This window comes from Falco naumanni, chromosome 3 (assembly GCF_017639655.2).
Source record: "Falco naumanni isolate bFalNau1 chromosome 3, bFalNau1.pat, whole genome shotgun sequence".
In the NCBI taxonomy this organism is placed as follows: Eukaryota; Metazoa; Chordata; class Aves; order Falconiformes; family Falconidae; genus Falco; species Falco naumanni.
This window is the reverse complement of record NC_054056.1, coordinates 104,579,427-104,592,290: the sequence shown is the minus strand read 5'-3', so window position 1 is coordinate 104,592,290 and position 12,864 is coordinate 104,579,427. Positions and strand designations below refer to the sequence as shown.

Here is a 12,864-nt window from a genome sequence, read left to right as displayed (position 1 = left end):
CTCTGATGGTATTTATGCCCACCATTGCTGACCCTAAGGTCTAGGGAGAGGTGGGCAAAAGAGTTAGAAGCATTTCCACTTACCGGTGAAAAACAAGAAAGCAACTGGGATTTTATACCTGTTACCTATTCAGTGCCCTTTTCACACTGCCTGTATTTGCTACCAGAAACTACTCCTCTCTTTTGACTGCACCGCACAGTTTGAGTCCGTCAGTTCTGGCTGCAGGCAGTCTGAATCAGAGCCCTCCTAACCAAAATGAGGAAGTAGCTCCAAACCACTGTGTACGTCCCTGCTTTGAGCAGCCCTACAAAGGCTGTTAGGTGAAGTGAGGACTTTGTGCAATCTATTTCACTGTAAACTGATACTCATGAAGCTTTTCCTTAGTTTGACTTTTCCTTCTTTGCATTCAGTATAACACCCCGTCCATTTTTTTGTCCGTTTGTTTCAACAGGTTGGTCAGATGCAGATTTTAAGACGACAGATGACCAATGAATTAAATTTTTCCTGCAGGTTTGACTCCAAGCATTTGGCTGCTGCTTTGGAAAATCTCAATAAGTAAGAAGCAAAATGTGCTGAAGAGCTGCATGTATCACTGATGTAATTGTTATTGACTCATCAATCCTTAAAATCTAAATTACGGCAAAATATGGAGTCTGATTGTATTCAGGTTTTTATTGATGAGTATTTGAATCCAAACAAAAAACTTAAATATAAATAACTTGGCAAGTAATTTGTATGAACATCCTAGTGGACAGCGCAGCTTCTAATTGCATGTGGGTATACCTGGATTTGAGCTTATATTTGGATGAGAAGAAAGAACAGTGAAAATGTGTGGTGCTGATTTTGAAGCAGATATGTTGTTTGTAAAAAGATATTCAAAAAAAGGTGGTTTACTCTTGCTTGTAACTATTTAATGTAAAAAATCCAAAGACACAAAACCTGTAATGTGACATGTAGTATCGTGTCAGGTTTACTTGGGGATGATTTAAATATTTATTTAATATAATCAATTTATTTTCCTTTTAGAGCAATACTAGCTGACATTGAAGCACATTATCAGAACCCATCACTACCTTATCCCAAAGAAGACAACACACTTTTATATGAAATCACAGCTTATCTGGAAGCAGCTGGCATTCACAATCCATTAAATAAGGTCAGGTTTACATTCCAGTGCCTGGTACAGTTTGCTTTTTCTATCGTATCGATTATTAACTGAGGAAAAAAAAATCAATATGTGGAAGAACTGTGTTCCTTTTTTTCTTTTTTTCACACAGATCTACATAACGACAAAACGCCTGCCATATTTTCCTACTGTCAACTTCCTATTTCTCATTTCCCAGTTTCCGAAACTTCAGTACAACAGAAATTTAGGTATTGTATAAGTTGTTGTTATATATCTATATATATTAGTGTGTAAACCTAATTAAAACCTATGTGAAATTATCTGTAGAGAAAAGAGTCTAATGATTTGCATAGAAAATACTCAGTTTCTGGCTTTAGTCCATCATGGCCCGGCAGGTTTGTTGTACTACTGAAGCCAAATACAACACGGTAGGAAAGAGAATCCGAACTCCTGACTTTCTTGTTCTATCCTATGCCTTAGTTAATATCATTAAACCATTTGCTATGGAAGAAAGGCAGTTCTTTTTCTAGTTTTTAATTTTTACGTGTGGGCGAGCGGAAGGGGAGGCACCACAAAAAACTCATGAGAGTATATTATATAAATTTGCCTCTGCTATGAAGAATATGTTCTGTTTTATAAACGTGTTGTTTTGTGGTTTTTTTGCTGTGCAGGAGTGGTGTGCAAGCGGCCAGCTGATCAAATTGACTGGCTTCCTTTAGTTCTGGGACTCCTTACCCTGTTGAAGCAGTTTCACTCAAGATACACAGAACAATTTCTGGCTCTGATTGGTCAGTTTATTCGTTCAATGATGGAACAGTGCACCAGGTATCCACGTTTTGCTTTTTCCCTGAGTACCACCTCTGTGAAGAGGGCTTCAGTAGAAGTATCACTGCTGTTTCAGTATGTGTTTCTAGTAGAGTATATTTTGACATAATAACAAAAATATATTTGACTGAATATAAAATTAAAATACTGTTTCTTTCTTTAATGGAATCACATGGTATCTAGTGGAAACTGTGTCATTTGAAGGCAGGCGTTTTCATGTAATTTTATCTAAATAACTGATGGGCTAGTAAGAGTATGATCTTCATGGTGGTTTAATTTTAGCCAAAAGATACCAGAAATGCCTGCTGATGTCGTGGGTGCCCTCATGTTCCTGGAAGATTACATTCGCTACACGAAGTTACCAAGAAAGGTAAGAAAGAATTCCATGTCTCCTGTATGTAGTACTGAGCAGGAGTCCTGTGTAGATGAGCTAAATCTTGGTTTATGCTGTGGTTATGTACTAGCAGTCTGATCACACGTATCTACTCTGGAACATGGCAGCATCTGTAAACAAATATCCAAAATAATGGACTTGTTAACCTTGTCCAAAAAGCAGTATTAACCCTCTTCAGATGTTCTGTTGAAGACTGCGAAAAAGAAATACAGATGAAAAATCTGTTACCTGATAGGAATGAATGAACACTGTTAAGAGGTCATAAGGAATTTTTACCCTGTACAAACCACAAATTGTGTTATATGTGTACTTTGTGTAATTATTCCTATATTAGTCATAATATCCTTACGGAAAAAAATATTTTCCAGAAAATACAGAGAGGAATACAAAATACAGAAAGGATTTCAACTTTGGGCAGATTCAAGAAGAATCTGTTCCATTTAATCTTCAAAGAATGTCTACTTTGCTGGGGGGCTTTGGGAAGGGAAGAAATAAAATAAAAGTTCTGAGATGTTGCAGAATTAAGTAACAATAAACTTAGCAGTATTCTAAATGCAAGGCAAAAAGTTGATTAGCAAGCCTAAATTTTAGTGAAACACCATCTCCAGTCCTTGACTTCCTTCCCTTTCTGCCAAAGCATGGCTTCCCAGGCAGCTGCTTTATTTCCTGTGCAAGGGAAATTCTGAAAGTCTGGGCATGTAGAGAGACTTTATTTTAGGGTTAAATGCCACTACCTGCATTTGAAGATGATATATTATTCATATGTGGTATTATTAATAAGTCATAATCCCATTTGCTATAGGCTCTACCTCAATAATTCTTGAATAAGTCATTTCCCAGCTAATACTCACAACAGAGAGAGAGAGCGAGATTCTTCTAGTTTCTTTTTCACGGCCCACAGTGCGATGTAGTAGCAAGTCCAGGTGTCAGTCTTGCAGCTGATACACCTGGTCCCTGTGCCAGCTTCCAGGTCAGCCCGGCGCTGTGTGGAGAGACAGCAGAGAGGGCCTCAGCGTTCCTCCAGTCCCACACAGTACCTGTGGGCCCAGCAATTCCTCCCAGCCCCCGGCTTGCCTGAGCTGCCTGGCATGGTGTTCCTTCCTTGCTTGGTGCACCAAGCGAGAGCACGTCCGGGAGCACATCCTGGAGGCGGGGTGGCTCAGGACATGAGCGCTCTGTGCTTGACTCGTAGGTCAGACGTGCTTGTTGATGGATGCATAGAGCATGCGAATGAATAATGGAAATCCCTAACTGCGCCTTCCTGTTTACTTCAGGTTGTTGAAGCACACGTGCCTAGCTTCATTTTTGATGAATTCAGAACTGTTCTATGAATATGGAGAAGGACCACGTCTTTCCCCCAAACCTGAGAGGAGGAGTGGGGGACTGGGGATGAGACGAGTACAGCTTTTCAGAACTGTATCTTTTCTGTGCTTTAAGGCAGTACCTACAACTGCTGCTACGAAACATAACCATCAGCACTAGTCTATATAATTAACACTTGTTGAAATCTTGGCATGATACGCAATCTGTATCTCATCCGAACACTGTACATTTTGTACTGCACATTATAAATGCTGTATGTAATTGTTTATGTATAAATCATTTAGGTTTTTGTTCTGAAGAACTATTTGTGGAAGTTTGACTTTTGTATCACAGATGAACAAAGAAATTGGAAATAAAGGTGTTGGATAGTTTGCCAGGACTGATGATTCCAAAGTGTCAATTTTCCTGTTAAAAGAACAGTTTGTGAGGATATATGTACGGTGAAAGAAGGTTTGATGTCTGCCTCTGTACTACACAAAGTTAATTTTCCTCTGTAGAGGACAGAAAAATAATTAAATAGCCACAGTTGAAAAGTTCTGTCATGGTATTCAAAGGCAAAATATTTCTTCCAGTGCAACTGTAACATGATTAATGGTGGGGGCAAGGTGTTTATTCGTACAACTCTCAGTCCTGGTACGGAACTTTTTACACCTGGCATAATTTTCTTCCTAGGGGCTGCTGTGGGAAAGTCAGTAGGGGATGTTATTGTGTCACTGGTTCAGCTTGGTGATTATCAGACTGGAAAAGAGGAAGCAAATGCAACAGCAGAAGGAAGGTTTACTCCGAAAGAGGCATTTATAGCGGCAGCTAAGGCAGGCTGGAGGGGCTAGACAGCAAACTGACTCCTTGTTTAAGAAAGGAAGAACAAAGGAGGAGGGACAAAGGGAAGTGCAAAGCCTCAGGAATGCTGGTCCCATCTGTGTTACCCTCTCTGCAGTGAAGATACATCATCTTCACCCGCCCCTAAGCACCCCAACCTTTTTCCCTGGCAGCAAGAACAGGGGAGGTGCAGTCCCACTCCACTACAGCTGATTAAAGGGTCTGGCCAGGGAGATGGCTGTCCATGGCTTCCATTTGTACCACCCTGGAGCCAGCATAATAAATAACAGGTCAGGGCCCCACTGGTTACCGGTACAGAAGCAGCCCTAGTTCACAGAAATCAAGCCTATTACTATGAGAATAAATAGATGAATATTAATTAATTTGGGAGGGGAGGTGACTTGGATCAAGAAAACTTTGTAATCTTACAACTAACAGGGTACCCACAGTTTTGGGATCAAGCAAATGAAGTCCAGTTTTTAGGCATCATCTGGCAAGGAGCCTGCAGGATTATGGAAACAAACAAAACTTCATACAGCTGAGACCCAAAATCAAGGTTCATGTGCAATGCTGTGTACGACTACTGGGGTACTGCTGCCGGTTTATCCCTACACTAAGCACAGGTTTTTAAGGCCCCTGTTGAATACAGCAAGAAAGAGGGACCAGTTTGTATGGGGAAAGATGAAAAAAGAGCTTTTGCACAAGCCCAGCACACTGCCTGCCCTGCGGCTGTGCTGGGACCTAAGCAGCCTTGCAAACCTTTTGAGCTGGACATCCTCGTTTCTGGAGATGATCTTGCACATCAGAGTTTTGGACTAAAAGGTGAAGGAAGGCTGCAACCCCCTGCCCTTCCCACACACACGTACCCAGCCACCTCCCCACAGCAAAGTACGTCAAGGGACAAGGCGGTGGCTGACAGGTGCTGCCTGTGGTCCTGCCGAGCGAAGCCTGCTCAGCAAGGTGGGGTAGGAGCCAGTATGCGGAATTAAGAGCCATGCTCTTGCTATTAGAAGAGACCCTCACCACCACTCCCGAGTTACACGCTGCCTGCCGGGTGGTACGTTATGCATTAACTGCCCAGGTTAGTAGCAAGTGGACAGCTGGACAATACACAGGGAACCAAGGTGTGGGGCCAGGATTTATGGAAGCCCTTAACCCAGAAATACCTGGATTTACACCTGTGAGTTTGATGTGCTGATGCTTGTGTTGCCCGGGGTGTTGGGGAAGTGAGGAGCACAACAGCTGATCGATCAGGTCAGACTCATGGTGCTACTTACTGACACTCCACCTCCTGCTGCTCTGCCACACCGTTAACGCAGCACTCAGTAAGCGGGCCCACAACAAAATCGGGCATCCGGGTGTTTATGGCATCTACAGATGGGTTCAATGCCAGGGCACCCCATATATCCAGATGACAGTCGAGCCAGTGCAACAGGGCACTGTCTGTAAGGTACTGAAAGTGAAAGTTCCTTAGCAGCCTTACAGGCAGCTTCAACAAGGGCAGGCGACCAGCTGGAGGGTGAATGGCTGCAGGTAATGGTAGCAGTTCAAGGACAGGTGACACTGTGCTCGTACTCTGTTTCCTTCAGGTCCCTGGAATTACCGTTAATTTTTATCGACTTTTTATTACATTTGTAAATTAAATTCTAGAATAATATGAGCAGACTGGCACAGCCAGCACTCCTCCTATTTCTCAGCGCTTTAAGGTGAGAGATTGAAAGCCTCGGGAGAAAAGCTGCTAGAAAAAGAAAGAGGACTGAACTCTCTGATGGTTCCTGTTGACCTGATCCCTGCCTGCTCTTCACAGCACTGGGCTGCTCCCTTCTCGTCTCCACTGGTTTGTAATTAGTTCAGAAGTTCACTGTCAGGACCGTCCAGCCCACCCTCCTGCTCAGAGCGGGGCAGCTGGCACAGGGTGCTGGGGGCCACGGCCAGTTGGGTTTTGAGTATCCCCAGGATGGAGATGCCACAGGTTCTCTGGGTGACCTGCTCAGTTGTTTGACCACATGAACAGTGAAAAAAAGTTTTTTCTTACAGTTAAATGGAGTTTCCTGTGTCTCAGTTTGTGCCTGTGGCCTCTTGTCCTGTCACTGGGCTCCATCTTCATTACTCCCTCCATCCACTGGATACTTATCTACATGAATAAGACCCCCCTGAACCTTCTCCAGGCTGACCAGTCCCAGCTGCCTCAGCCTCTCCTTGCCTGGCACATGCTCTGAACTCTCAGTCCTCGTCATGGCCCTTCAGTACATCCCTGTCTCTCTTGTACTGAGGAGCCCAGGACCGGACACAGCACCCAGACATGTCTCACCAGGGCTGAGCAGAGGGCAGCATCACCTCCCACAGCCCGCTGGCAACGCTTACCTGGTGCAGCCCAGGGGGCTGGCGGCCACCACTGCAGGAGTGGACTGATGTTCCCCAAGAGCCCAGGGCTTTTTTCTGCCAGGTTGTTCTCTAGCAGTTGTCCCTGTGCCTGGGGTCATCCCTCCCCAGGTGCTGGACTTCACGCTTCCCTTTGCTGTTCATGAACTTTCTGTCAGCCCTTTTCTCCCGCCTGTCCAAGTCTCCCTCCGCTGCGTCTAGCCACTCCTCGTGGTTTTGTATCACCTGCAAACAGGCTCAGGGTCCACTGCCCAGGTCATTAATGAAGACATTAAACAGTGCTTGCCCATGGGGTGCACCACTAGTGACGGGCCTCCAGCCGGACGCTGTGCTGCTGAGCACAGCCGTGTAGCCAGCTGGTTAAGTTGGTTTTTCCCTTTGTAAATCAATGCTGTCTGCTCCAAGTCACCTTCTTGTCCTTTGTATGTTTGGGAATGGTTTCTAGGCCTGCTTGCTCCATCCCCTCACCAGGGATCACGGTGAGACTGGCCATCCTGCAGCTTCCCTGCTCCTCCTTGCTGTTCCTGAAGACGGGAGCGGTTTGCTGCCATCCAGGCCCCAGGATCACCACCACTGCTCACAGGGCATTGACAGCAGCCTCACGCTGACACCTGCCAGCTCTCCTTGCCCCCAGGGGTACATCCCACCAACTCCCACAGACTTCTGTATATCCGCAATGTTTAAATACGTTCCCCAACCTGGTCCTCCTCTGCCAAAAGATCAAGTACCGATCTGTGGGGTTCAGCGCCGCTGCAGGTGTGTTTCACCTGTCCCCAGTTCACTCTTTGCGAAAGCAGAACCTGTGTCCCAGTAACTTGGCTTGCAGGGGGAAGGGTTTTAACGTGCCAGCAACCAGCTCCGTTCAGGAGTGAGCCCTTCCCTCTCCAGCAGGCAGAGGCTTGCCCAGCGCCCGCCTCCCTGCCCATGCAAGGGCTTTGGCGTGTCCCTGCCAGCCAAGACACAGGTGGGCTTCCCTGCCACAGCCTGTCCGGCCCCCACGTCTCCCTCCAGGTGGGCACCACCGAGGAGAAGGCCTAGCTGAGGTCAGCCCCATGGTGTAAACCTCGAGAACCGCGCTGGGCTCCATCTTCTCAGCAACTAAGGAGTCCAGGCCACACGTTACCAGGGGCTCAGGGTATCAGCCCCAGCAGAGACCAGATGTAGTGCAAACTGCTACAGCTGCACTCCTGCACCTATGGCAAAGAGAGTTTGGCTTGGAGCTGATCACTTTGTGCTATAAAAAGCTGTAGCCCCCCCGCCTCAAACCCACCAAGCACGGCAATGATCTCCCCCTTGAGTGGGAACCCCTCTCCAGGTTACTCCTCGAGGCTGAGGGACCCCTTACCCTGTATCTGATATCTATAACAGGGTAAGGACATTTTACATTAGGTCTACAGGTATATTGTATACTAGCAACATTTATACAGCCAGCTTTTATTACAAGTGTAGTAAATAGTAGGCAATAGTAAATAGATTACTGCCTAACCACCATCTAAATCATCATTTAAGCCATTGTCAAATCACTCTTTAACTACCATTCAATTACTGCATAATCACCATTTGATTACATGTGATTTTCATTCTGTCATCAGTTAATTACCATTTGATCATCATCCCGTCATTAATAAAACCATTTTAGTTAACGCCGTAACACGGACTTCTCTTAATAATTCACCTGTGAGACCAGACAAGCAAAGGGAGATATACAGCAGCAGGAAGGGGGAACGAAATGGTAAGATCGCAGGGAAAAAAAAAAGAGGTAGGGGGAAACAGGGGAGGAGGGGAGCGGCCATCACCCAGTATTAACCTCCTACCCATGCTAGGAACACGTACTCTTACTTTAACAGGTAGGAAAGCAAAGAGCAACAGAGGAAGAACACAAACTGGTGTCAAACTAATTTTTCCCTATTTGAATTTATTTTTAAGCTTTTACTTTAGAAAGCTTTAAACTTTCCCCAAAGCAAATACAAATATCCTGTCCCCACCACAGAAGTACAGCTTCCTGAAAATGGTTACGATAAGCTAAACCACACAGTTTATACATTAAGCTAATGCATTAGGGCTTTTGTTATTAATGCAATTATTTATGACTACACTTCAAATTTTAGCTCCTCTGAGTCACGCTGAGCCCTGTTGTGAAAGCAGATTATGAGGGGCAGTTCCATAGCAGTGTAAATTACTGCTGTGACTCAGCAAGCAGAAAAATCAATAATGATACTATTAAGGAAAACGAGGGTTCCCAGCCAGACTAGAAAAAAGCTCTGGAATATTTGTAATTAGTTTCTGCAGTTGAAGTAGCTTGTGAACATCGGCAGGCATCTTTCCTGCGCTCTATTTCATCACAGTATTCCTCAGCAGGGAATGTATCCCTGCATTTCTTCTTTAAAACATGATATGACACTAAAATTCTCAATAATGCTTTATGAAAACCTGACTCTGAACTAATCTGCTTTGGGATATAGCCACAATGCCAGAGTGAACCAGCATTCCTCCCTGGAAATTACCCTCTCACGCTTTATTTGGGTATAGCCCACCAGTGCAGGCATTCCCTTTCACTTCAAGCAGGAACAAACCAACCAGTACGTAGCACGCCACAGGAGTCAAAATGCAATTTATGCCATTTTTAATTAAGATGTGTAATTTTAACTCCTGTGGCTCTTCAGGTAAAACCAGGAAAAAATTATATTCAGAATAATGATAGAGGTATGACACTTTCTCATCCTTCCATAACCAAAATAACTAGAAATCCACAGAAAGCAAGGCTTCCAGCTTTCACATTTTGTATTTTTTAAAAAGTAACAACAAATAAGGCAATGAAAATCCAGTTATATACAAATGAAGTAACATCACATAACACTCTCCATCTTAAAATCCTCCAGCTATAAAATTTTTGTCGTGCAAGAATTAAGTATCAGACATGAATTAAAAAGCTAAGTCCTTGTCTCGCCAGAAACCTTGCTGAGGCTGGGGCTCGAGAGCAAGCTGGCCATGTTGTGTCACTGAAGCTGCTGCAATTGCCACTGTGAACCCTCTTCCAACCCGGCAGCAGCAGCAGCAGCGGGATTCTGCCTCCCGATAGGGGGTCACATCCCTCCACTGCCCACAAACCAGAGCTGCCATGGCTGTAGCTCACCCTGCAGCCAGTTCCACCGCAACCTGTTTGGTTCCCACTAGCATCGGTGGGAATTAAGTTAGTAGTAGTACATTGAAAATAGAATTCTCGGTCCACGTTCTAGTGCGAAACAAAAGACCCAATCTATTGCACTTACTCAAGTTTGGCAGCTGCTGACAGTGCTGCTTCCCAGCACCATTATCCGTTGCATAATTGGTTAACCAGACCCAGGAAAGCTCATTAGCTGGCTTGAGACAAGCTTGACTCCAAGACTCGCACCCAGATACACCCAGGGGATGCTCGCATTTACTCAGCCTGCACCTTAAGAGGGCATTTGTAACGCCCTCCCGGGGAGCAGAGCCATCTATCACTTGCACCTCCACCCAGGACAAGAATTTCCATCAGGACTTTTCTAGCATTAAAAAAGAACCGTGCCCTGGTGCAGGACTCCCTCCCGGCCACGCTCCCCAGCGCTGCAATGGCTGTACAAGGACAAGATTGTGAAGCCTCAAGCATCTTACTGGCTGAATCACACAGGGCTTTTGAAACTGCTCTTATACACCAGGCTAACACGGATACAATCTCATTTCTGCATGCTTGTGTCTTTTAAACCTTTGAATGCTGTGTTCCTCCTTATTTTGAAAATAAGCACTTTCATTTACTTGCCCAAATGTAACCAAATAAAATCAAGATGATCCTTTCTACAGGCGTGTCGGTCCTTAAAAGCAGGTTTGAAGGATATTTTTAATGTGTGCAGCTCCCCAGAATATTGTACCAGAGTATCAAAAGAATCATCTTGGCAGCATCGGGCAGTGGATGACTGGTAGTGCAGACATCTGAGAGGAGAAAGGCCTTACTGTTACAGGCTTTAATTTATCTGATTATAAAGATGGTATGTGATAGGTACCCGTGTAGGCACTATATGGAGCAGAACGACGCTGGGTCATGCTGATGCGATCAGGCACATGAAAACAAGAGACCTCCGATTTAAATGCCCCCAAGCATTTAATGCCCCAATAACATCTATATGCACTATCTGTTTCCAGATGTCATCAGCAGGAGAAATTAGCTCTGGCAAGATAAAAATGCAGACACCAAATACATTATTGAGAGACAGAGCGGCTCCACATATGCTCTATAGCAATTAGCAAGGGCACTCTGGGTACAAAGGAAACCATGGTAAGTCAACATCCAGCTTCTACCACCAGGTAATTACCTGTGGTTACCAAGTTACCGTATGGCGAAACCTGAGCCACAGCAGTGTTGCTGTGCAACTCACAGTTGGCAGAGATAAAGGCAGCTGGAGTAGAAAACACGGGTACTCGATCTGATTCCTGCCTGGTGATGGCAGGAGAGATAGAGACTGTGAAGAAAACTGCAGTGTAAGGCAGCAATCATTAGTCAGCAAAGCTCTCTGGCATGGGGCAAGGTAGCCGGGAGCACAAGTGACCCCCGGTGTCCCACGGCAGCCTGTGGCAGAAGCTTCTCCCACCTCCTGTTGATTCTCAGTTGGAAGAGGAAACTCGCCTAGAAAAAGCAGTATAAGGCTCAAGGTTAACAGAATCGCCTGTGACCACTCAAGGTGGTAATAAGGACTCAAGAGAAGATGAAGGCAGGGACACTTGAGAAGGTTTCCTTCACTTGATGGTGTATCTGAAATGCTTACGGGGTTTATGTGCCTGCAACAAGGATGTGCGTCAGAATGTGATCATTGTCAACAAAATGCATTTCAATCCACCATCTCAACCCACATTTCCAAAAGCAAAGCAAAAATTAGCCAAGGTCAAAGCACATCCACCACATTCTCAAAATAGCAACCCATTGCTTGCTACCAGCGTCCTCTTCCACAAGTTTCCTCCAGAAGACACAAGGACAAAGCACCTGATAAAATGACCGCTGTCCTAGGATGGAAAACTGAGGCAGCAAATGTATCTGGTTGTAAGGAAGGTGGTAACGCTTCATAACATAAACCCTAAATAGTAGGGTTTTATTTATGCTGAAATATAGGTGAGGGACACGTTTATGCTGTACTTCCCACACAAGAAGTATACGAAGCAGTTGTTGCTGGGCTCAGCCCTGTGCCCAGGAAGCCCCATGCAGATATCTGGGTCCAGGATCTCAGCATTCACTCCACAACTTCATAAAACATGTCAGGACCCACCCTGTGGTGCAGGAACCACCTGGCACAAGCACGGCTCACACCTCAAACACGACAACCTGATCCGCACAGGGCTGGCAACGATCCCTACTCCACGCTAATCCCCTTCCCCTCCAAATGACACCCAGGAGGTGCCTGGGAGGTCACAAGGTGGCCTGTGCCAAGACCATTATGGACAGAGCTTTACCAGTGAAGAGGGACAGCCAGCTGTGGTCCTGCTGTGCCCCCCAGTAGGGATGAAGCCTCCACGCCCACAACCCACAGTTGGGACCATGGTCCTGCACCCCTCTCCAAGCCCCCCCTTCCTCTCCTGCCATCAGAGAATCCAGTCTTGTAGCCTAGAAGAACCCGTAACGTCAAACCCATACCTACGGTACTGCTGTACGTACGGAGACAGCAGTTAGGAGAAGGTGATATCTGTACATACACTTCTGTATACTTTTACTGGACAATACAAATTTTCAGGACCATATAGATATCAGCCTCTACATTAGGGCTGTCAAACAGCCATACCTGGGAAGACAGCGTTAGGATGCCCGTTGCCTGAAAAATGTGCATCTCCTCCGAAGGAAGCTAGCTGCATCACAGAAACCTGCGAAAGTAATCGTGTACGAGTGACCTACGGGTAAACAGGGTGCGGAGCTAAAGAAACCCCAAATGTTCCCATGGAAAAAAAAAACAAAACAAAATAGCCACTGCAACAGCATAGGTGGAACCGCTTAAAA

At 45.4% G+C, this 12,864-nt stretch overlaps 1 protein-coding gene across 2 annotated transcripts in view; it reads left to right on the top strand.

Annotated features, from left to right (window-relative positions):
• Positions 1–4,047, top strand: part of WASHC5 (WASH complex subunit 5) — a 28,675-nt gene extending 24,628 nt beyond the window's left edge. Inside the window, exons 24-29 of one of the 2 annotated variants that reach the window (XM_040587997.1) lie at positions 452–555; positions 1,027–1,156; positions 1,278–1,374; positions 1,798–1,951; positions 2,234–2,321; positions 3,620–4,047. In XM_040587997.1, coding sequence (XP_040443931.1) covers positions 452–555; positions 1,027–1,156; positions 1,278–1,374; positions 1,798–1,951; positions 2,234–2,321; positions 3,620–3,676 — 630 coding nt within the window. In that variant the 3' untranslated portion in view covers positions 3,677–4,047. Of the gene's footprint in view, positions 1–451; positions 556–1,026; positions 1,157–1,277; positions 1,375–1,797; positions 1,952–2,233; positions 2,322–3,619 lie in introns of those variants that run through there. The other variant, XM_040587998.1, reaches the window with a different exon arrangement.
• The last annotated feature ends 8,817 nt before the right edge of the window (positions 4,048–12,864 follow it).